At 43.2% G+C, this 26,277-nt stretch overlaps 1 protein-coding gene across 1 annotated transcript in view; it reads left to right on the top strand.

Annotated features, from left to right (window-relative positions):
• Positions 1-24,457, top strand: part of LOC311145660 (neurexin-3a-like) — a gene marked incomplete at both ends in the record, with an annotated part of 159,253 nt that extends 134,796 nt beyond the window's left edge. Inside the window, 4 exons of the mRNA XM_084181925.1 lie at positions 10,965-11,155; positions 11,485-11,658; positions 21,339-21,467; positions 24,438-24,457. Coding sequence (XP_084038051.1) covers positions 10,965-11,155; positions 11,485-11,658; positions 21,339-21,467; positions 24,438-24,457 — 514 coding nt within the window. The remainder of the gene's footprint in view (positions 1-10,964; positions 11,156-11,484; positions 11,659-21,338; positions 21,468-24,437) is intronic.
• Positions 24,458-26,277: the final 1,820 nt, after the last annotated feature.

Raw genomic sequence — 26,277 nt, 5'->3', positions numbered from 1 at the left:
CACTACAAGGGCCGCTACTAAAATCTGAACTATCACTGCTCCCACTGGGCCTAACTGATCTTGCAACCAAGCCTTCGCTGACCATCCAGCTCCTTCAGATTGACCAAACGCATCCCTTATACTCTTCAATGCATCTATAACACTAGTGATATTATCGGAACTATCGGGGATCAAAGTATAACAATCGTCCCCCGTCAAGTTCATAGCCACACATAAGCCACCCTGTTTGGCTAAAATATAGTCAAGAGCCATGTCATGTTTCAACAGCGTCAGTCTGTGACTTCTTTGAGTATTTGACAGAAGGTTAAACCCTCGTATCGTTTCGTTTGCAAAACCCTGCAAAGTATAGGTAATATTATCAATGTGATCTGCCAAAAATGTTACACCATACCATGGAAAAAGTCCAAGTCCCCACTTCTCTCCTAGACTTATCCTCCAATGGTGGGATTCCAGATTATGAAATTGCGCCATTTCCCTTTTCACCCTATTTCCAGACCTAGAATCAGATTGAGCTGTGTCCGGTGCTTCCCCCTTTTGAATGGTATAAACCTCATATGGAAGCTTCAACGTCGACATGTAACAACATCCTGACCATCCATAGGGTAAGAATATATAGGCTTTATCACCACAAACTCACCAAATATCTCGAAAATTCCCTATAGTCACATTGCCAGGCAAAAGCTGATCTTTTACCATCAAAGTCCTGCTCTTCTTACTAAATGGAACAGACAAAGTTACTTTATATATCTCATCCCTAACCTTACGTTCATGCATACCCAAAGTCATCATATAATCATCACAATCTGATATTCCCATAAAAATACCCGGTCCATCATATGTTTTATTTGAACAAAAACTGCTTTTAGCCTTCACGGGTTTTACCTCCAGTGCTTCAGGAATCGCTGTTAACTTATTTTCCTTCCGATCTAACAAATTCACATAGGGTAATTCATTTAACCAAGAACAATTAAACCTAGGCCTAAACAAGTGCTTCGACAACGACATCATTATATCTGTTAATGATTGTTGCTGATACAACAGCCATGATAAAGCATAAGATTGACACGCAGTTGATAGAGGTTGAGCCACCGTCTCTAAGATTGAACCCCATGTGCCTGGTGCTGGAATTCTCAACAGACATGGACCCTCCAGATTCCTCACTGATCTTACAGAATGAGTTAACTGCTGGAACCATAGATTCCTACCTGCCCATCCATCTTTAATTTGCAAAACAGAAGAATCAAATCCATATGCCTTCCATTTAGTTTCTCTCTTCCCTAACGAGCGGTATTGATCAGATATATCTTCTGGTGTTCCATCAAAATTAAAGAACTCATCCTGTACCTCTGGGATAGAATTCTGCACTATTTCAGATGAATCTTCATCATTCTCTGCTACCATCTGCTCTCCTATTTCAACACTGTCCTTACTACCATTTACACCAATCTCCAACTGTATCATAGACTTCTGAGTCACATTTACTACATCCTTTAATTTCAGAAAATGTGTTGTTGGTGTCTGTGTCACATTTCCGAAATGTGTTATCGCCGTCGTAACATTAATCTCTTTCAGAGTTACTGTTAAAATAGTGGCTTTAGTTGATGTATTAACACTCTTAATTATTTCCAAGGGCAAAGTGGCAGATATACTCTGTGTATTATTTGCTCTTGGAGTGACTACTGTAATATACTGCTCCTGAACTCCTTTGGTGACTGTGGAAACTTCAACAGACTTTAAATCTTTCATCATAAGCGTCACCTTACGAGTTTCATAGCCTTCTAACCAGTAATTCTTAACCGGAACAAATTTGAACGCTGGCTCTAAATAAGTACAAGTATATTCTCCCTGATCTTCCCATGTAACATTATGCAAAAGAAGTGAGCAATCACTCATAACCCTCTTCCACTTCATATCGTTGTACAAAATATACTTACTTTGATAAGGGGGCACAGCTTCTACTTCTGGTCCTGATAACAACACTTCTTCTCCATAATTATCTCTCCACGTGGGAGGAATGTCACCACCCCCACTCCGTCTCTCACATCTACAAGGAAGATGAGCTGTACCACCCATCCTAACCCTAATCACAGTCTTTTCTAAAATTGGTGTTGGAGCGATTTTCTGAGGCGCCATTGTATTCAAATGTGATACATTTATAGCTTTAATAACTGTCAAAGTTAAAAGAGTTGAATTGCTTCTCATTGTTGTTGTATTAGGCTGAAATGTTGATGTCATTGTTGTTGATTCATCTATTATCCCTACAGCTTGGAGCTCTTTACTTGTATTTCCATCTATCACCACTAGTGTCACTACATTAACTCTCAGTCCCGACTCTAATCCCTCACTTTCAAACTGTGGATTATAAAAACTACATATATAATCACCTTGATCCTCCTGCTGGGAATTGTACACATAGAGACTGCAATCACCCTCAATCTTCAGTCTTCTTTTATCATTCAGCAACGCATACTTTCTCAATGCAACTGCTCCTAACAGATCTAAACTCATGCCATAGCTATCTTCCCACTGAACTCTAAATTTCCCTTCACCACTGTTCTCTCTCGTACACTGACATGGAAGCTGAGCTGACTTTCCTAGAGTTACTTCAACCCTAGTTTTCGTAACGTTTTGGTCTGACTTTTTTCCTAACTGGTCTGGGGCTACTTTGTCTAACCGAATCACCAGCTTCTCCTGTAACAGAGTTGCCCTTGGTGATCTCTGCGGTTTCACATTCCACTGAAATATGCCCTGTTGTTACTGGGACGCATTGAAAATCAATGTCCCCAAATCTCCTTTCCTGTCCATCCATTGCAGAGTCATCTCTGGCATCATCAGAAGTGTACACATGATCATCAACGTTCTCCACAGCATGGACAATCTCTCCTTCTGGGTTTTGACTCTGGATATTGTCATGCATCTCTCCTTCTGCCTGTTCTTCCCTATCTCCATCCTGCTCTCTTGAGCCTTCAACATCCTGTCTCTCTGCGCGTGACACCTCTTCTCTAGTCACTTTAACACAATGTGACAAATGATACCACGTTGGAGACCCTTTAACCTGGACAGCCGTTCCAGTACTACGAACAACTTCAAATGGTCCTTCACGATGTTCGTTATACCACTTCCTTCTAAATACCTTCACGAACACCTTGTCCCCAGGTTGCACTGTACTCCTTTTTTTGCTCATCGAGCTTCTCCTGCACCTCTTCTTTTCTTTGCCTGTCAGAAACATATGTGGACAACTTTTTATGAAAATTGGCCATATATGTAACGTACGCTCTCATTTCATCTTCCAAAAGAGCCAAACTTGGACCCTTTCCGCTTGTTCACAAACAAGGCGTAGGCATCCTTCTTCCTGTGAGCAGTTCATGGGGTGTCATACGTAGATCACGCAACTCACTTGAGCGACACACCATTAATGCTAAAGGAAGCGCCGCTATCCAGTTTAGACCCGTATGCTGGCAAATTTTGACAATGCAATTTTTCAAAACACCGTTCATTTTTTCACAAATCCCTTTGACTTTGTGTGTGATAAACTGCTCCAAGACGTTGCTTAATTCCCAATCCATTTCACTGATTTATCCACAAATTATTTCCCATTATCTGAGGATATTCGATCAGGAAGTCCCCACCTGCTTATGACATCTTTACACAAGAACTTGGCAACCGATTGAGCTTCTTTTCACTTGGTTGGACAGGCCTCCGGCCATCGTGAAAATCTATCGACAACCACCAGCATATATCTCTTCCCTTCAACTGGTTTTATCATATCAACAAAGTCGATAACCAACTCACGCATAGGACCTCTCGGTGTAGGAATGTGACCAGGAAGAACAGTCAAACCCCTGCGAACATTATTTTTCAGACAGATTGTGCACCTGCCTATGACATAGTCAACCTGTTCAAGCAAATATGGTGCCCAAAAACCATACTCCTTTGTGATCTTTCTCCTAACCTCCCCCCTTGCAACATGAGCTAACCCATGTGCTTCCTGAATCATCAGGCCTAATAGGTCTAGAGGCGCTACTATCAACCCCTCATGGTTTCTCCAAAGACCAGAAGCATCTTTGACGGCACCTCGGTCTAGCCATAACTGTTTGTCAATCGTAGAAGCAGCTTCCTGCATCAAAATCACATCCTTAAGCGTAATTTTGTCTTCCAAGTCCACTCCATGAGTGACCAGAAAAACCTTGCCCAATTTGTCCGCTCCTGTGACGGCTTTTGCAGCTTCATCAGCAGCTTTGTTCCCTTGTGTGACTTTTGACACATCTGTTTTATGGGCTGCACACTTAGCTATCGCTATCTCTTTAGGCTTCATCATAGCATGCTACAGTTTCATTATTTGCGCATGATGTTGTATCGGAGAACCATCCTTTTTTTAAAACCCTCAACCTTTCCACACTGCTCCAAACAAATGACATACACTATGTGCATATGCAGAATCAGTATATATTGTCACTCGCTTTCCTTCTGCTAACAAACACGCTTCTGTTAGCCCCCCCAAGTTCAGCAAGTTGTGCGGACGCAGGCTGTGGTATTACTTCAGCCTTTTCAACAACAAATCCAATTCCTTGGGCTTTAACTACCGCATAGCCAGCACACAATTTATCTCCCACACGATAACAAGACCCATCAGTCCAATACTCCAGGTCTGCCTCACGTAATGGAAAGGCTTGCAAATCTGATCTAAGCCTTGAGTATTTCTCTGCTTCTTGAACACAATCATGTGGCTCACCATCCTCTGAAGTTGGCAAGTTCTTGGCTGGATTCACCGTATCACACCTCACTAGGGTGACATCTTCCTGCTCTAAGAGCCTATGATAGTCTCTGAGCCTAGGCATAGTCAATGTATATTTTCCATAGTTCAGAAGATTTCTGAGACTATGATGGGTAAGAATTGTTACTGGGTAACCCATCGTAACAGATTATGCTTTGTCATACATTGAATATACTCCCACCATTGCTCTGTAGCACAGTGGTAGCCCTAGTTCTACTTCTGAATAGGCAGTAGAGTAGTAGGAAATAGGTTGAGGATTCGTCCCTGTACCTGTCGGCTGACAAAGAACTGCAGATGCATATTTACCTCCAGTAGAAGTAGACACATATAGCAAGAAATTCTTAGAGTAGTCTGGTAGTGTGAGTGCAGGTGCCTCCTGTAGCCTCTGTTTGATCGTTTCAAATGCCACAAGGCCTTCCTGTGTCCAGGAAAGATTGCTATGGAGTTGACCACTCCCAGTATCTTTAACTATAGCTCTCAAAGGTCCCGTCAAACTAGCATAGCTCTCAACCCAAGCTGAAGAATAACCAGCAATACCAAGAAATGTCATCATCTGTCTGACAATACTTATTTTCCACCATAATTTGCAAATAAATTCATTAAAAATCCTACAATGTGATTTTCTGGATTTCTTTTTCTCATTTTGTCTGTCATAGTTGACGTGTACCTATGATGAAAATTACAGGCCTCTCTCATCTTTTTAAGTGGGAGAACTTGCACAATTGGTGGCTGACTAAATACTTTTTTTCTCCACTGTATCTATTAAATCCTGTAAGGGAAAGTACGTTTGTGGATAGAACAGTACTGGCCTTAATTGGACTGGATCCGGGGCAGCACACGCTGTCGTGTGACGCACTGGTCAGCACCTCCTCTCTCTCTGTCTCCTCCTTCTCGTTTCTCACATCACTGAAGAACAAAAGAAACAGACAAGAATTTGGTATTTTATGCACTCACTGAGTTATTTCAACCATACAATACCCTTTTAAACATACCTATGTTCACATTCGCGCTAAGAAAAAAGCAAACAGCTTAACTCAGGAATATTATAAATAGCGCAATAATATTTATTTTTATTTTTATTTTTTTAATCTGTCAACATAACTCTTAATTATAAATTCAATGGATCTCAATCAAATAGTTTCATAATTAAGCAACAGCCACTTAACAAACAGAATACTTTATTTGTGTGTATTCAAAGTCCCCCTCCTTCTTTTTCAGCCCTAAGTCTGCGTCTCCCAGCAGCTCAGTGCTGGCAGGGGAGTGGCATATTTGCTCTGTTTAACTCTAAACTCATAAAATCCCACGCATGCGCAGCTCATTTACTAGTGCGATGTCAAGGTGAGAGGAGCTCTCCCACAGTAACTTTTCTCTAAGTCAGACAGCAGACAGACCAGCTGTCCCTCCGTTCTTTCCAACACAGACAAACAGTAACACTGAACAAAATGCACAAACCAACACAAAACATAGAACACAAATCCTACTTCGAAGTCTCTTAACTTTACTGTCTTCACTTATTCTAATCTGCAGATTTATAGTTATTTTCTTATCCATTACAAATCCTCTCTATACAATCATAACGTCCTCCCGGGGGCTCATAGTTTTTTTTAACAAAGTTTAAAACGTTCTCTCAAATGGAGACTCATAAGGTTTTAACCGTAATTAACATATTTCCTTACAAAAACTAAAACCCCTGTTCTCAACCAAAACATATATATGTATATATCTCTAACATAAATCTTATCATAGCATGAGTCGACACACAGCTGTGTGACACTCTGGCTCCAGGACTTTTGTATTTGAGCCAGGGTGTATTGTGTTTTGTTGGGTTTTGGCTGATTTTCTATGGTTGCATTTCTGTCACGTTTATTTCTAGGTTTGGTCATTGACTCCCAATCGGAGGTAACGAGTGTCAGCTGTCGGCTCGTTATCTCTGATTGGGAGCCATATTTATACTGTGTGTTTTCTCTTGGGTGTTGTGGGTTTTTGTTCCGTTTCAGTCATAGTCACTGTTGGACTTCACTATCGTCTTTTGTTTTGTATTTACGTGCTTTATCTATTAAAGTCATCATGTTCACTCAACGCGCTGCGTATTGGTCCGCTTCCTCAGACGATCGTGACAGAAAAACCCACCTTAAAAGGACCAAGCAGCGTGTCAAGCGGCAACAGGATTTATGGACGCCTATCAAGGATTCATGGACATGGGAGGAGATACTGGATGGAAAGGGTCCTTGGGCACAACCGGGAGAATATCGCCGCCCTCGTGAAGAGCTGGAGGCAGCTAAAGCCGAGAGGAGGTGGTATGAGGAGGCAGCACGGAGTCGAGGCTGGAAGCCCGTGGGTACTACCCAAAAATTTCTTGGGGGGGGGCTAAAAGGGAGTGTGGCGAAGTCAGGTAGGAGACCTGCGCCTACTCCCTGGACTTACCGTGGAGAGCGAGAGTACGGGCAGACACCGTGTTACGCAGTAGAGCGCATGGTGTCTCCTGTACGCAGGCATAGCCCGGTTCGGTACAGTCCAGCTCCACGTATCGGCCGGGTTAGAGTGAGCGTTGAGCCAGATGTCATGAAGCCGGCCCAACGCATCCGGCTACCAGTGCGTCTTCTCGGGCCGGCGTACATGGCACCAGCCTTATGCATGGTGTTCCCGGTTCGCCCACATAGGCCGGTGCGGGTTATTCCACCTCCCCGTACTGGTCGGGCGACGGGGAGCATCAACCCAGGTAAGGTTGGTCAGGCTCAGTGCTCAAGGGAGCCAGTAAGCCTGCACGGTCCGGTATTTCCGGCGCCACCTCCCCGCTCCAGCCCAGTACCACCAGGGCCTACACCACGCACTAGGCTTCCTGTACGTCTGCAGAGCCCTGTGTCTCCTCCACGCACTAGCTGTATGGTGCGTGTCTCCAGCCTTTTCCCACCAGTGCCTACACCACGCACCAAGCCTCCTGTGTGTCCCCCGAGTCCTGTGCGTCCTGTTGCTGCTCTCCGCACTAGGCCTTATGTGCGTCCCCAGGGTCCAGCATGCCCTGTTCCGGCTCTCCGCACTAGGCCTTATGTGCGTCCCCAGGGTCCAGCATGCCCTGTTGCTTCTCCCCGCACTAGCCCTGAGATGCGTGTCCTCAGCCCGGTACCTCCAGTTCCGGCACCACGCACCAGGCCTACGGTGCGCCTCAGACGGCCAGAGTCTGCCGTCTGCCCAACGGGGCCTGAACTGCCCGTCTGCCCTAAGGCGCTTAAGCCGCCCGTCTGCCATGAGCCGTCAGAGCCGTCCGCCAGACCGGAGCCGCTAGAGCCTTCCGCCAGACAGGATCAGCCAGAGCCTTCCGCCAGACAGGATCAGCCAGAGCCTTCCGCCAGACAGGATCAGCCAGAGCCTTCCGCCAGCCATGAGCAGCCAGATCCGTCAGCCAGCCATGAGCAGCCAGATCCGTCAGCCAGCCATGAGCAGCCAGATCCGTCAGCCAGCCATGAGCAGCCAGATCCGTCGGCCAGCCATGAGCAGCCAGATCCGTCAGCCAGCCATGAGCAGCCAGATCCGTCAGCCAGCCATGAGCAGCCAGATCCGTCGGCCAGCCATGAGCAGCCAGATCCGTCGGCCAGCCATGAGCAGCCAGATCCGTCGGCCAGCCATGAGCAGCCAGATCCGTCAGCCAGCCATGAGCAGCCAGATCCGTCAGCCAGCCATGAGCAGCCAGATCCTTCAGCCAGCCATGAGCCGTCCAGCCAGGATCCGCCAGAGCCGTCCAGCCAGGATCCGCCAGAGCCGTCCAGCCAGGACCCGCCAGAGCCAGCCAGCCAGGATCTGCCATTGAGTCCGGTGCTGTCCCTTAGCCCGGTGCTGCCCCTTAGTCCGGTGCTGCCCCTTAGTCCGGTACTGCCCCTTAGTCCGGTGCTGCCCCTTAGTCCGGTGCTGCCCGTTAGTCCGGTGCCGCCCCTTAATCCAGTGGGGTTTAGTTGGGGGGTGGTCATGTGGAGGAGGCTACGGAAGCGGATAGTGACTAAGGTGGGGTGGGGACCACGACCAGGGCCAGAACCGCCACCGTGGACAGACGCCCACCCAGACCCTCCCCTAGACTGTATGCTGGTGCGCCCGGAGTTCGCACCTTTAGGGGGGGGTACTGTGACACTCTGGCTCCAGGACTTTTGTATTTGAGCCAGGGTGTATTGTGTTTTGTTGGGTTTTGGGTGATTTTCTATGGTTGCATTTCTGTCACGTTTATTTCTAGGTTTGGTCATTGACTCCCAATCGGAGGTAACGAGTGTCAGCTGTCGGCTCGTTATCTCTGATTGGGAGCCATATTTATACTGTGTGTTTTCTCTTGGGTGTTGTGGGTTTTTGTTCCATTTCAGTCATAGTCACTGTTGGACTTCACTATCGTCTTTTGTTTTGTATTTACGTGCTTTATCTATTAAAGTCATCATGTTCACTCAACGCGCTGCGTATTGGTCCGCTTCCTCAGACGATCGTGACAAGCTGAAACACAGCAGAAACCTCTTTATTTACTCAAACACACGCTCTCTTTCTCTCACACACACACATAATCAACAAGAATGCATCCATTCATACCGCATGCTTCCATCGCTCCTATTTCCTTTATATTCCTTCCTAAATTTCTGCTACCTTGAGTTGCAGATATTCAATGAGAGGCTACTTCGGACATATACCTCGTCAACTATATACCGAGAGGTAACATACAATTTAATGTGTATTCTACAATCTCACAGTTCCTTGAACTGACCTGAAAATTCACCTAGTGACTCTCCAGGATTTATGGCCCATCTTAATGATCGCCTCGTTTGAGGGCTTCCGTAGATCAGCGACGTCCTAACAGTATACTTTTTTCCTTAGTTCCTTGTTCCTTATTTCTTCATTCTAGTCCTTTTTCCCTTTAATTCTATTCAAGCCAAATTTCCCTGGGCCCAGTGTTATCAATTCCTATAGACACTTTTATCTTGTATTATATTCTCACTCCCCCCTGTTTGCGTTGTTTTCAACGCAAACAACTTTAGAAATTTAGAACGGATTCTCATCCCACAGCAAATAACAGCAAGGCGCACACACAAGTTCTAAACGGTGCATCCCCCAACGCACACACAGTCACATGAACTGACCAGCGCCCAAAGTTGTGAGAAAGCTCACCTTATCTGCCGGCCTCTTGAGCGGGAGTCATTTCGGAGCCCATGATGAAACGCTGAACAGACGCAACTCGTCCCAAAATCCTCGTCGCCAATTTTCTGTGGTGGCCGAACAACGATGCTGATATGCTGTGTTGATAAGAAATCCGCTGACACTGTACTTTGATTATAAAGGTTTATTATATCAAAAGATTTCAGTGTCAATTTACAGATTTCTGCAGAATCTGGAGAACAACTAACCCAATCTCAAATATGATTATTCTCCCCGTCCTTTGTTGAAAACCTGGTACATATCCTATGTAACATAAGATGGGTGTTTTGAATAGACCAATCCCTGGCTTCCACATATCCAAGTCTCCTCTGTTTCAGGGGGGCCCTATAGTGATGCTTTCCAGATGTTTCAGCAAGGCAGAGTAAAGTTCATCTAACACACCATTTGCAAACGTCAGCCAAAATTATAAACTGTTCAGATACTACAACCACCACTATGAAGGACAGTAGGTACACACAGGGATGGTATTACAGTAGCAGAAATGCAATATGTCACAGTAAGTGACATATACTGTAATAAATATGTATGTGGACACCCCTTCAAATTAGTGGATTCGGCTATTTCAGCCACACCCGTTGCTGACAGATGTATAGAATCGAGCACACAGCCATGCAATCTCCATAGACAAACATTGGCAGTAGAATGGCCTGTACTGAAGAGCTCAGTGACTTTCAACGTGGCACCGTCATAGGATGGCACCTTTCCATCAAGTAAGTTTGTCAAATTTCTGCCCTGCTAGAGCTGCCCCGGTCAACTGTAAGTGCTGTTATTGTGAAGTGGAAACATCTAGGAGCAACAACGTCTCAGCCGCGAAGTGGTAGGCCACACAAGCTCACAGAACGGGACCGCCGAGTGCTGAAGCGAGTAGCGCGTAAAAATAGTCTGTCCTCGGTTGCAACACTCACTACCGAGTTCCAAACTGCCTCTGGAAGCAACATCAGCACAATTACTGTTTGTCAGTCAAACAGGCGTTCTATTCAATGACCAGACTGACCTTTGACCTCCTCAGGTACATCCACTACGTGTTTGACCTTGGCAATGGGCCTAACGTCATCAAGGGTAACAGCGACCGGGCTCTCCATGACAACCAGTGGCACAATGTGGTCATCACCCGTGACAACAGCAACATCCACACGCTGAAGGTGGACGCCAAGGCAACCAGCCAGGTGGTCAATGGAGCCAAAAACCTCGACCTGAAAGGTAGAGTATATAGCAGAGGTGGTTCAGTGAACCATGTGGGATGACTAACCTTGCTTGAGACCTGAATATCCATGTCCCAGAGCTAATGCCTAGGCTTTACCTCAATGGGCTATTGTGGTTTTGAGTCGCACACATACACCCTGGTTGATTATGTAGAATTTGTTGAATTAATTATCGTAAAACACTCTTTAAAAACATAATGTATTTGCAAATAACAGCTTAAACAGGACTGTAAAACAAAGCATTACCAGGACTGTAAAATAAAATACTTGGTGATAAAGCTTGACTCTGTCAGTACATGTCGGTGTCCTCTCTCCTCCTCCCTCCAGGTGACCTGTTTATCGCTGGACTGGGCCCTGGTATGTACAATAGCCTGCCCAAGCTGGTGGCGTCCCGGGATGGCTTCCAGGGCTGCCTGGCCTCTGTGGACCTCAACGGCCGCCTCCCAGATCTCCTCCAAGACGCGCTGTTCCGCAGCGGGCAGATCGAGCGAGGATGCGAAGGTACACCCTCCCTCAAAACCATGTCCGACTCGGACTTCAGCTCAAACTCAAACTACAACCCAAACTACAACCCCAGAAACAACAAAAACTTCAACGACAGCTCAGGGAGCCCATTCTTCCTCCTTAACTCCAACAGTAGCTCCACCTCCCTTGTACCTTACGCGCCCTCGTCCATCCTACTAACCCTGCTGGTCACCTCACTCACCACCCAGACAGCCCTCTGTTAGTTAGAGCAGGGCTGGACATTTACAACCATCACCAACTGCCATCTTTACAGTAGGTACAGTAGATGTTGACCCTAACCAATGGTCCAGGGTCAGTATTAATTCATCCTAATGTATAAGGTTAGGGTTTGAAGTTGGGAAATCATAGATATGTGGTGATGGGCTCTTATCGGCCACATTGGTCGCACGTTGATGATGTCACATCAGCACAGCTCAAAGCAGCAGTACAGTAACATCAGTAAACATTAGCACAAGCACAACCCGGTGCTCCATTGTTTTGAGATTTTTCCCTTTTTTATTGGTGTTTTAGGAGCTCGTCATGATTGATAATTACAGTCATGTTTCAGAAAGACAGAAAATACATAAAAAACTTTTAAAAAACTTGAGTAACATCTTGGCAGATTGTGTAGAAGTGTTTCTGAACATACAACACAGGGAGCTACTGGTATGTTGATTATGTCCGTTTTGTATACAAAACTTTTGATTGTGTGGGCATATAAGTGATCAATTACTATTTTGTTCTGTATAATAAGTCCTTATTATACATAGCTAAGATTGGCTATTTGTTGGTTTAACGCACTATACTGTACAACCCAAATTTACATACAGGTTGTACTAATCTTCAGATTAGAAATGTAATCGGCTATTCTTGCCCAAGCAACAATACAACTATAGAGAATAGTATGAATAAGAATTGTAATATCTCTATGGAGCCATATGAAAACCCCAGTCAGATATGGTACAAGAGCTTGTATACAATGTGCGCACAAAACTAAAATGCCAAAGGTTTCAGTTTGTTTAGTGTTTATTTTAAATATTCCATGCATATCAACTAGCTGAAGATGGCCTATAGAAATATTTTTGCACTAGCATCAAATTTCATTCAAATTAAGAATTATTGCTGCAAATACGCTATGCTCTTTTGACCTTGATTATTCTTAAAATATAATTTCTAGTTACTATAGTTTTTGGTTTGTGGGCAAGTTTCCTGAGTCATAACTGTTTGCATGTGAATCACTTTGTTTTCTGAACATTTATTTCCTTTTTCTTTTGTGTGAGTGTTTTCTCATCCTGTATTTAATATCAACCTATCTGTTGTGTATCTGTTTTTGTTATGTTGAAATGACCGTATCAGAGAGCCACATAATGGTGCAGTATATACCTTATATACCTTTAACATTATGACTATTGTAACTCAATATTTATAACCCCATAAGTCTTCCAATCATTACAAGTCTGAATGTTACTTTGGGAGATACAGTATACACTGTGATGTATGTGTATGTGTGAATCCGTTTATTTATTTTTCACAATAAAAGCTCATAAATCATATTTATTTGGTCTTCTGTTGTATCACATCCATGACATTTCTTCTTTATTGTAATTTTGTTTGTCTGTAAGTGGTTATGAGAATGTGTGCACACATATTTGCATCTGTGTGTGTATTTTCACTTATAATTTTTCTAAATCATTGTCATGTAATGAACTTTCCTGTCAACAAAAATGGCAGTGTAGTCAGTTGGGTTTTGGAGCACACAGTTGAACAGCAGATGGAGAAGCATGGTCAAAAATGATGATTTTATTAACAGTCTTGTAGGCAAACAAAAACATTTACAGTCCAGGAATTCAAGGCAAAAGTTGTTGTAGTTCAAAAAGTTTTTGTGGAAAAAATGAACCAAAGTAGCCTAATTACTAGCAACCTAACGGCGGGCAAAACAGCCAAACACTGCAAAAACTGCAGAAAGACTCACAGCTGAGTCTATATTAGGGATCATCAACTAGATTCTGCTGCAAGCCGATTTTTTTAATATAATTTTTTAAAATGACAATTAATTAATTAATTTGTAGACTGCAAATTGACCGCAAAAAGCCCAAACAGATATCATATTTGACATAATCATATCAAACCTTGCTTACATTTGTATACAATCACATTATGCATGGGAATACTTGGGAACAGATATGCAAAATTCAAATCACTTGGAGCTGATTTCCTGTTGTTTTTACAGTCTTTTATGTCCAACAATGAAAATGGTAAAAATCATAAATACATTTGCTCAGAATACTTGGGTCGTCAAATAAAACCAAGCCAAATTCGGCCTGCGGGCCACCAGTTGGGGAACCCTGGTCTATAGCCTACCTTAGATGCTAAAACAACAGCACATTGTCTACACACAACCAACAACATCCCCCACTATCAGAATTAATTATCCCAAACAATCCGTGGGAACTACCCTGGGCCCAGTTTCCCATAAGCATGTTAAGGCTAAGTTCATCTTAGAACCTTCATAGGAGCATTGTTAAATCTCCGAGCTGTTTCCCAAAACCATCCTTACTAAAGTTGTACTTGAAAACGAAATGTTCATTTTTACCGACTGCCTTAGGCCACTTGTACAAAAGCTAACGCCTCCATCACACCGACATTGTTTTACATTTCGGTACATCAGAAGTACATTCATTTCTAATGGAACGCTGCATTTGCCTTGCAGCAGTGCGTTACAGAGGCAATTGCAGTGTGTTCTGTGTGGTGCACGTTGGATTTATCGAATGTATGCATCAAATTGTATGCATATATGGCTTGACAGAAATGGTAGCAGAAGGTGAATGTTTAACTTTTGTTGCACACATATCCAGATGATGCTGCGTACCATTTTGTGCAATGGTGCTGTAGGTGTGATCGAGGTGTATGCGATGCCCTTTTGCATCACTTTATACACAGAAGATCTCCCTGCTAAACATACAATCAAGCTGTTTATCTGTCTCTCTGTGACTGCTGATAACTTCGGAATGAAGTTGACCACAAGGTTGCCAATGTCTTTGCTATTGTTACAAACAAGCGAAGAATAAAAATATGCTTAAATGAAAACCGAGATCGCTGCATAAAACAATTATGGTAGGCCTATAGGTTAGGCTACATAGTCCTATATAGTTCAATCATATTGAAATCAATTTCATGTTCAGTCAATTGAGTTCTATTTGGCAAATTCTATGCTACACTGTCACATTTTTTCACAATTATATGCCCAATCCGTTATTTCAGTACATTATTATAGGGTAGGCCTAGGCATTATAATAAGCTGCCTCAATATTTGCAACTACAGTTGAAGTCGGAAGTTTACATACACTTAGGTTGGAGTCATTAAAACTTGTTTTTCAACCACTCCACACATTTCTTTTTAACAAACTATAGTTTTGGCAAGTCGGTTAGGACATCTACTTTGTGCATGACTCAAGAAATGTTTCCAACAATTGTTTACAGACAGATTATTTCACTTATAATTAATTCACTATCAGAATTCCAGTGGGTCAGAAGTTTACATACACTAAATTGACTGTGCCTTTAAACAGCTTGGAAAATTCCATAAAACGATGTCATGGCTTTAGAAGCTGCTTATTGACATAATTTGAGTCAATTGGAGGTGTACATGTGGATGTATTTCAAGGCCTACCTTCAAACTCAGTGCCTCTTTGCTTGACATCATAGGAAAATCAAAAGAAATCAGCCAAGACCTCAGAAAACAAATGGTAGACCTCCACAAGTCTGGTTCATCCTTGGGAGCAATTTCCAAACGCCTGAAGGTACCATGTTCATCTGTACAAACAATAGTACGCAAGTATAAACACCAAGGGACCACGCAGCCGTCATACTGCTCAGGAAGGAGACGTGTTCTTTCTCCTAGAGTTGAACATACTTTGGTGCGAAAAGTGCAAATAAATCCCAGATCAACAGCAAAGGACCTTGTGAAGATGCTGGAGGAAACAGGTACAAAAGTATCTATATCCACAGTAAAACAAGTCCTATATCGACATAACCTGAAAGGCCGCTCAGCAAGGAAGAATACACTGCTCCAAAACCGCCATAAAAAAGCCAGACTACGGTTTGCAACTGCACATGGGGACAAAGATTGTACTTTTTGGAGAAATTTCCTCTAGTCTGATGAAACAAAAATAGAACTGTTTGGCCATAATGACCATCGTTATGTTTGGAGGAAAAAGGGGGTTGCTTGCAAGCCGAAGAACACCATCCCAACCGTGAAGCACGGGGGTGGCAGCATCATGCTGTGGGGGTGCTTTGCTGCAGGAGGGACTGGTGCACTTCACAAAATAGATGGCATCATGAGGAAGGAATATTATGTGAATATATTGAAGCAACATCTCAAGACATCAGTCAGGAAGTTAAAGCTTAGTCGCAAATGGGTCTTCCAAATGGACAATGACCCCAAGAATACTTCCAAAGTTGTGGCAAAATGGCTTAAGAACAACAAAGTCAAGGTATTGGAGTGGCCATCACAAAGCCCTGACCTCAATCCTATAGAAAATGTGTGGGCAGATCTGAAAAAGTGTGTGTGAGCAAGGAGGCCTACAAACCTGACTCAGTTACACCAGCTCTGTCAGGAGGAATGGGCCAAAATTCACCCAACTTATTGTGGGAAGCTTGTGGAAGCCTACCCGAAACGTTTGACCCAAGTTAAAGAATTGAAAGGCAATGCTACCAAATACTAATTGAGTGTGTGTCAACTTCTGACCCACTGGGAATGTGATGAAAGAAATAAAAGCTGAAATAAATCATTCTCTCTACTATTATTCTGACATTTCACATTCTTAAAATGAAGTGGTGATCCTAACTGACCTAAGACAGGGAATTTTTACTAGGATTAAATTACGGGAATTGTGAAAAACTGAGTTTAAATGTATTTGGCTAAGATGAATGTAAACTTCCGAATTCAACTATATATGTGGTAGGCCTTATATGAGCTGATCCGTCGTCAGTAGGCCTATTGTGGAATAATTAGGCCTATAATGTAAGATTTGAATGGAGAAAGCTTATCAGAGAGCAGCGCTGCCTTTCTTTCAAGCCTATCAGTATCTACCCATGCTCGAACAACACACTAAAAGACGGTACATGGTCAATCCGATGTCTTCATTGGCTGTGCAGCATTTACTGTGATATGGTCTCAGCAGAAGTCAGGGCATTCATACTTCTTGCGTTTCGCGGAGCAGTGCAGAGCTGTTGTGGAGTGAGTTTGTTAATACAGGATCCCCCGCCCTCACCTATTGTCAACCAAGCATTGTTACAAAATTTGAGAGGAGCGCAGCATGAGGTATGGAGCTCAATTTGGCCTCTGCGTGCCTCTGGAGGCCACGAAATTGCATCACAACATCCATTCCGCGCCTCCGACCACATTTTCAGATCAAGCACAAATTGGCGCTTAGCAAACTTTTTTTCTGCGCGGTGTCTTGGGAAAAGATGCATAATTAAAACACTGTTAAGCCTAAATTCCATCACTATTGGAAACCAGATCCAGGTAAAGTAGTGTATGAGATTGGCCCAACATGAAGACCCAGAAGCATGGTGAGTTGACAGAAATGTTACAAACTAAACAGTGGTTTCTATGCAAAATAAGCAATGTGATGACTTGGTCTAAGCATGCATGTAAAGAAGCACTTTTGCTAACTCATACAATTGTGAGCTCTCATCAGAACATGAATAAATGGTCCGTTCTATCCGTGTTGCTTGGGACATCCATACCCCATTTAAGTTTACATTTTATATGGTTAAGGTAAGGGTTAAGGTTAGGGTTAGGTAAGGTTAGTGGTTAGGGTTATGGTTAGGGACATCCCAAGGATCCCGGATAGCATTGACCATTAATAAATAGGCAACTTTAATTACACACGAAATAACAAAATAGGTTCGAATCCGATTTAAACTCTAGGCTCCCCTATTGATAATCACAAAACAATGTGACAGTTTAATGATAATATTGTCATGCAGTTTTAATCAGGGATTAACAATGGACTTTTAGTAGGCTATGTTACAACAAAGTCAATAAGTCAACAAAGTTACAAATCAATTTGGGGAGCATCATAATCCTAAACTTCGAATTTAAGCCATAGCTTATTGTAATTGAAGAAAACTCTCACTAGATGGTGCTAATGCCTCTACCATTGGGGGACAGCTGAAAGCTGAGAACTACAGGCGTTGAAGAGCATTAGTGGGTAAATGTCCAATGCAGCTCTCATTCACTACTGTAGGCAACAATGCAATCAAGTTCATTCTGAAGGAAAACAAAATGAGTGTTAAACTGTATTTCATTGTTTCTGTGACTCATGTCATCCCTGAACCATCTTGTGTCGTTTGTCCTCATTCCTTCATGGTAAAACATATTCATACTAACCTTTGTGTTTTCATCACTCTTGAGCAGCAACGGTCCATACATACATCTACAAAATGTTAAAAAATCCTAATTGGGTTTGATTAAATACCTTATTCATTTAAAATAAAAATATTGCCTTCATCGTATTCCTTTGCAGGTTTCCATGCAGATGTCTGTTTGTTATTTCCTGTTGTCATTTTCACTTGAATATTAATATTTTAGCAAAGTGTGTCTGAATTATGTGCAATGACTGAATAGGTAAACATGTAGCTAAACCAATGGTGCAGTGCCCTTCCGAATAGGCCTTCATTTGTTGAAGTGACAATATACAATGTGTCTCAATAGGCCCAGAAATCTCCAATCCATAACCATCTTCACCTACATGTTTTTTCTGTACTGTTCCCATCTATTTAATGTATCCTTATAGTTTGGTTGTCATGGTAGTGTAGCCCTGACCCCTGACCCCTTCCTTAGAGAGGTTAAAGGGCATGTCTATGTTAGTAAAGCGCTTGCTTTATTAACCGACAGTCATTGGCCACCTACTAACCTTATTTTATCGTTTTTCGCTTTCTGTTCTTTTCGCTAACAAAGTTGGTTTCACCAAAGCTGACCTACAAGGTAGAAGGTTCAAATTCCATTCTGAGCTTGGCCCAAAGATGCTGTGTGTAATGTTATGTGTCACCACTCACTAAATAATAATGCCTTGGCTTGAAGGTACTCTCAGCAAGATGACATCATCATATACAGCGGGGTGACTTCCTGTTTACAGAAATCAACAACAAAAACATTGTAATTTGCCAAGATTCCACATTTTGGCATGCCTCAAGGTAGAGCGCAATTAGGTAGAGCCAATAGCAGTCTTGGTTGATTTAAAGTCTGATGACGTTGGTGGTAAAGCAAGAAGTCTCTCCGTTGTGTATGATGATGTCACCTTGCAGAGTTTACATTTAAGCACAATCCACTGCAAACACGGCCAGGTATTGAAAGCTTCTCTGTGGCTGGCTATGTGCTTGTAATAAAATGGTTCACTTCTGGAGAATGGTAGGTAGGGGCTGCTAGTGCTATGGCATACCCTCACTTCGCAGGGCAGGCAGGGAGACAGACTAATGATTGCGATGGAGAGCTTTTGCATAAATAAAACATTAGCCGGCCTGTATAATTATGTCTGCAGATCTTGTTTTTCTGTATCGAGCCGTGTACTTGTTTTATGCTAATGTTGTTAGACGGAGAGCGTCGCTGTTACTGCCTGTCTGGGCAGCGCCACAGAAGAATCCATTAAGTCTTGCACCGTGGGTCGGCACACGGACACACACACACAAACACACACACACACACAGGCATACACATACACAGGCATACACACACACACACACACACACACACACACACACACACCCACACACACACACACACACCCACGCACACACACACACACAATCCCCCTTCCCCCTCAGATGCTTTTAGGCCCAGAGTGTGGATGCTCCCTGATAGGCCAGTGTGATTAGCACACTAATTAAAGAGACGGTCGCCTACATTCAATCTGAGATTCCGACAGTCTGACAGCTAATTTCATTAGAATGCGAAAGCAGCTTTTACATGCAATCAATGCAGGCTGGTTTTAGAGAAATGTATACATATCAAAAGTCCACTCCAAGGTGTTTTCGGCCATATTTTGGAGGGGAAATGATTCCCACCCAGATGAAAAAATGTATCTACTGCTACAGATGAGCAATATTAATAATGTTTCCCCTGAGCATGTGTTCAGGTTGATTAATAGATCATAGATTTAAACAGGGAAGCTGACTTGCCATAATGCTTACAATCATCACATACGGCTTGTATTATTACACATTTTTTATAGATAGATTTATTTCAGGTTACTGAAAAAATCGATGTCTGTAGCTAATTTGGTGCCTGTAGAAAAAATATATGAAGTGAATCATTTTATCTTGCATAGATCTAAGTTCCGCTGCACTTTGCATTACACAATAAATGCACTTTTAGCCTACTATGATTTTGATCTCTTTCTAGTACTTTTTTGTTTCATTATGGTCTTGCACAAGAAAATTGCACTTAAACCCAGTTTATTTGCAGTTATCTTTTTTCACATGGTTTTCCGTTTCCGGTGGGAATATTGTCCCGATTCCCACTTAATTGGTTTTGCACTACTGCACAGTAGAGACTGCATTCCCTCTTAAATAAACGTGCAAAAACATGGGATGAGTCTGTAGAAGGTGGTGAGCCTCAAGTCCTCATTTAGGCTGCGTTTCACTCCACCTAGATGCATCCTCCGATATTCCCTCACTCACTCCCTTTCACAGAACTGGATAGGGTCTGACCCGTTGTCTTGGATCCGTGAAGGGGAGTGGACGAGGGCAGAGGGGAAGGGAACACCTTTCTGGAATGAAACACAGCCCTGGACTTAACTTGACACCACCACACCAACATTTATATAACAAAAACACATATCCTAGCTATGTGCTCCACTTTGCTATAAAATGTTTTGTCTCTTATCTCGGATCTTCTTTCCTGTCCATGTTGTTCCCATGTGGTAACTCTTCCCCAGTGTCTCTGTACATTAGACTGGTTTTGGCTAGAGCAAGGAGAGGGAGGAGGGAGAATGGGAGAGCTTACACCCGGGTCACACTTCATATTAACTTCTGGTGGCTCTAAAACTGTGTATTCACATGGGGCTGACATGAACAGGTGCAATGGATTTACAGTATATAGCTACATCTTGTTCCACAGTATTTACATATTGAATAAGGTTGTGGCTTGCACAATGAAAAAGACTGGCAAATACACTAACAATTCCTCACATATAACTATAATCAAATAACATTGTTATAGTCATTGTAACTACTATTTAAGAACATGTACCTACACTGTGGACAGTGCCTGTGTACAGTTAGTACTTACCATGTAATATCACTGTTACAGAGCCACTCAATATGAGAGAACGGGACCCTAGTCAGTTTGTCTGAATCCACCAGTTCTCTCTCATCAACCAGCCATGTTGAAAACACGTCCAGTACTCTGTTCAATGTCTGTGCACTAAAAGTCTTACTAAAACCTACTTGGAAGGAATGCCGTGTGTTTTTGTTTTTCTTCAGTTTGGTGTACTTCAACGGTACTATAACGCCTTTGGAAGTAATGTAATGTACTGTAACCTATACTAACCTGACTAGTGCATGGCCCACTGATGTGCACTGACACCTCTGCATGGCACCTGTTGGGGAGCTGTTGGCTAGTCCTCACACCTGTGCCCGGGTATCACATGGCTCTGCTCTGCCACCTGTAGGTCCTAGCACCACCTGCCAAGAGGACTCATGTGCCAACATGGGTATCTGTATCCAGCAGTGGGAGAACTACACCTGCGACTGCTCCATGACCTCCTACACCGGCACTCAGTGCAATGATCGTGAGTACTGTTCATTGTCTATCTATACACACAAATGCACGGAAACACATGCATGTGCAACACACACACACACACACACTGTACATCAGTGGAGGCTGCTGAGGGGAGGACGGCTCATAATAATGGCTAGAACGGAGTCTTATTAACTCCACTCCAGCCATTATTATGAGCCGTCCTCCCCTTAGCAGCCTCCACTGCTGTACACACACACACACTTTGAAGAATCCTCTGAAGACATCTAAAGGTAATTGCTGTTTCTTTCCTTTCTGAAGTGTATTCAGCGATTTCACAGCCACTAGTGGTGCTAGAGACAGTCTGACTACAAGTGCTAAATTCAATCAAATCCACATTGTAGTATTTACACAATAATCTGAATTATTTAATGGAAACTAGTCCTACCCAAGATGCCCTCTATGTCAGGTAACCTATCAGGTAACCATAAGCTGACCTGTCACCTGACCTTATAAAGATGGCCGACAAGCACACATAATAGCCATTTTCCCAAATAAGTGGGCAGTTCCCAAATAAGTGGGCAGTTTGCAGCATCTGTTTATAAGTAACCTTATAAACAGATGCTGCATAAACATCAAATCTGATTAAATCCAGCCCTGAGTCTTCTTAGAAAGTAACACACACTAAATGCCTAAGATGCAAATTTGAATAATAGTTGAGCTTTACCTCGACATCGAGCTTCATGACGTGTGAGTAATTTACATTTCATTGGCCTGCGCAAATCCATCGGTTTAACCACTAAATTGCTCTCAAACATGCACTAGAGGAATCTCAGCCAGAAGAAAATGGAAGAGTATAATGCTGTATAATGCAGCGCCAGAGGCCCCGTGGAGGCTGTGTGTTATTAAGTATAATATCTTATTGATGTTTGGTATTAGTCGGAGTATATCTTACTTAGATAATGGTTTCATCAAGGCTTGGAAAAGGCTGTTTAGCTACAAGGTCATGTTGGAGTAACACTGACTAAGTCACTGACTCTGTCTCTGATGTCTGTGTCCTTCTAATTAACAACTGACTCAAGTGCCAGTAAGTCTCAAGGAGGTTGAATGGTGTCTTTGAAAAGAGATGGGAAGAAGCCAAGGGTGAACTTCAAGTGTTATTATTAGGTTTACTATACAGTGTGTGCTGTATCTCTCTCTCTCTCTCTCTCTCTCTCTCGCTCTCTCTCTCTCTCTCTCTCTCTCTCTCTCTCTCTCTCTCTCTCTCTCTCTCTCTCTCTCTCTCTCTCTCTCTCTCTCTCTCTCTCTCTCTCTATCTCTCTCTCTTCTCTCTCTCTCTCTCTCTCTCTCTCTCTCTCTCTCTCTCTCTCTCTCTCTCTCTCTCTCTCTCTCTCTCTCTCTCTCTCTCTCTCTCTCTCTCTCTCTCTCTCACACACACACACACTCACACACACACACACACACACACTCACACTCACACCTACTCTCACTCTAACTCTCACTCCTACTCTCACTCTCACTCTCACTCCTACACTCACAATCACACACACACACCAGGGGTGAAAGTAGATGTAATTTCTTCCCGGTACGGGACCTCCTATGTGTGCACACGCTTCACCAAAACATTCCCAGTACGGGACATTTGAATCATAGAATTACATATAGAATCCCTATTAATTCAACAGGATCTCTGTGGGCCTAGTCATAAAGATTTGTCATTTCACTTTTAAAATGTATAACCTTTTATTGTGGCGAAACATCAGTCATCATCAGTCATGTTTTTATCTGATTGTCAAACGATCACTTCAAAGGGCTCCTTTACTAGGCTATCCACACATGGTCATCCACTCGCAACATATTTCCAGCCTCCAAACAGTGGTGTAATGACATTTGGTGTAATATCCTACAGTTTTCTAGATAATTTTGTTTCAATTATTGTGACAGGCTCATGTTTTACTGGTACGGTGTACCCCCACTATTTATTTTGCCAGGACGTCGTACCGGACCGCCTTACTTTCACCCTTGACACACACACACACACACACACACACACACACACACACACACACACACACACACACACACACACACACACACACACACACACACACACACACACACACACACACACACACACACACACACACACACACACACACACACACACACACACACACACACATACACACACACACTCTCCCCCTTTACAACCTCAGTCCTATGAGCTATGTCCACAGTAAAGCAGAGAGATGGCTAAAGGTGATTGGCCTTTCTCTTTGGTTCTGAAGTGCACACCAGCCAAGTTGACCTTCTTGTGATTTAAGAATGGTGCTCCTTTGTTGTCTCTCGCCCCTCCCTCCCCCCTCCTCTTCTTTCCCTCTCTCCTCTCTCCTCCCCCTCCCCTTCATTCCCTCTCTCCTCCCCCTCCCCTTCTTTCCCTCTCTCCTCCCCCTCCCCTTGTTTCCCTCCCTCCCTCCGTGACAGAGGTTTTGCCTTGTCGTATTTCCGCTAGCCACTGTATTAAAAGTGCGTTAGTGGAGATACGGAGTGACTTAATTAAATAATGCGAGGAGAGTAATTCATGTGTCAGATCTGCCAGTCCACACAAATATCTGTCTTTCCCGCTGCTCTCCGCTCTATCGGATAAGATGGGAAATTACCGGGAATGACAGGAAGAGATGTTGCCGTGCTATTGTTGGGCACACACGTACACACATAACACACACCAGACACCACACACACAGTGTGCGCATGGGTGTGTGTGTGTTTGGCTGGGCTGATCCATTGATCTGAGTGCCTCTGACAGTGACTAATGGGGGCCTAGTGAACCAATTAACTGTTCTTTCTTTCATAATTACAACTCAAAATGCTCCCAATGATTTTAAGAGGCCATTTCTTACTGTGCCGCAACAATGTTTCACCACCAGGTGGCAGTAGAGTATCATCCTGTCAGAGGTAGTACTGGGAAACAGAACCGGAGTCCAGCTGGAGAGAAATCAAACAGACTCTCCTCTCCCCTCTCCCACAGGCTTAGACCGATTTGAGTAATTCCCCCTGAATTCCACTAGATTGACTGAAATTATTCCACATTTCGATATTCATTTCTTATCTTACAACAATGTGTTTCTTCTCTTATCCTTTATGGATTTCATTAGTATATTCTTATGCTCCTGTATGGACTACAGTAAATTATTCTCAGAAGTATGAAATCTTACAGTTTGTGGTACCTGACTAATTTCTCATTGAATGTACCCTGAAGGGAGTACAATAGAGCCAATGTCCTTAATTTACCTCAAGTCATATAGCTAAGAATCTATATGGCTTTCTTTACCTGCTTGTGAAAGTCGCTTACAAACCCACTTCATATTGGCTTTAATACAGCAGGGAACTGTGACTGTACAGCTAATCAGACAGGGACCTTGAAGATGAAAGTGGTTCGTGCTCAAAACACTGGAGCAGACGAGCTGCCTGCCACTGCAAAGGTTTCCTCAGAAAAGTAAGGTGAAGTATTGACTGATTTCAAATCATGTATTTATATGTGAGAGAAAGACAGAGGGTGTCATAAGCGATGGATAGGTGGCTGGCCCAAATCCAATGCTAACCTATTTACTTTCCCTTTATAACGAGCCCTTGGATTAGCTAGCAGGTTTCTCCATTGGCTTTATTCCTTAGGGCTAGGGTTAATCTAAGAGGTGTGGGGTTTTAGACCTGGGGCCAGTTTATTCACCCTGGTTCGACCTGGAACCAGAGGTGTCGGGGTGACACACACACACACGCACACACGCACAAACACACACACACACACACACACACACACACACACACACACGCACACACGCACACACACACACGGATGCACACATGCACTCGCACTCGCACCCACACACTTTCTTTGTAAAAATGACAATACACATTTTATTTCAAGGACTCCTGTTCTTGGGCTGTTGTTGTGAGGGCTAGCCAAGGCCTTAGGCTCGTTGACAAGTCTCATTATTCAATGAATGTAATTAAATTAGTAGCTTGGCTTGTTATCATTTATCCCTCAAAGGTCACACTGGCATTGTTAATAGATAGGACAAAAAAACACTCAGAAACCTGCATCAAACCACACACACACACCACACACCACACACACATACATGTACTCATGCACGCACACATACACATACTGCATGCACACACATCCACACACATATTTAATGGCGTTCGAGTTTTCATTGTTTAATCACTTAGATTCTTTGTTGTGTTTGATAAGAATGCAATTCACGGAACAGGTTGTTGATTCATGATGGAAGCACTCTGTGCCTGCCTGCGTACAAACCTGCAAGGCTCTATGTGTATTTCAGTGCCCACCATCATTACTTTACCTTCTGGTGACTCCACTGTTCCTCTGTAGGGAAAAAAAACATAAACAAGCACTGATTCATTTTCTCATTCGTTCTCTCTCTGTCCATCTACAGTGAGGGAAAAAAGTATTTGATCCCCTGCTGATTTTGTACGTTTGCCCACTGACAAAGACATGATCAGTCTATAATTTTAATGGTAGGATTATTTGAACAGTGAGAGACAGAATAACAAGAAACAAATCCAGAAAAACGCATGTCAAAAATGTTATAAATTGATTTGCATTTTAATGAGGGAAATAAGTATTTGACCCCTCTGCAAAACATGACTTAGTACTTGATGGCAAAACCCTTGTTGGCAATCACAGTGGTCAGATGTTTCTTGTAGTTGGCCACCATGTTTGCACACATCTCAGGAGGGATTTTGTCCCACTCCTCTTTGCAGATCTTCTCCAAGTCATTAAGGTTTTGAGGCTGACATTTGGCAACTCGAACCTTCAGCTCCCTCCACAGATTTTCTATGGG

This window comes from Coregonus lavaretus (assembly GCF_964263955.1).
Source record: "Coregonus lavaretus genome assembly, chromosome: 18".
In the NCBI taxonomy this organism is placed as follows: Eukaryota; Metazoa; Chordata; class Actinopteri; order Salmoniformes; family Salmonidae; genus Coregonus; species Coregonus lavaretus.
This window is presented reverse-complemented; position numbering and strand designations above follow the sequence as displayed.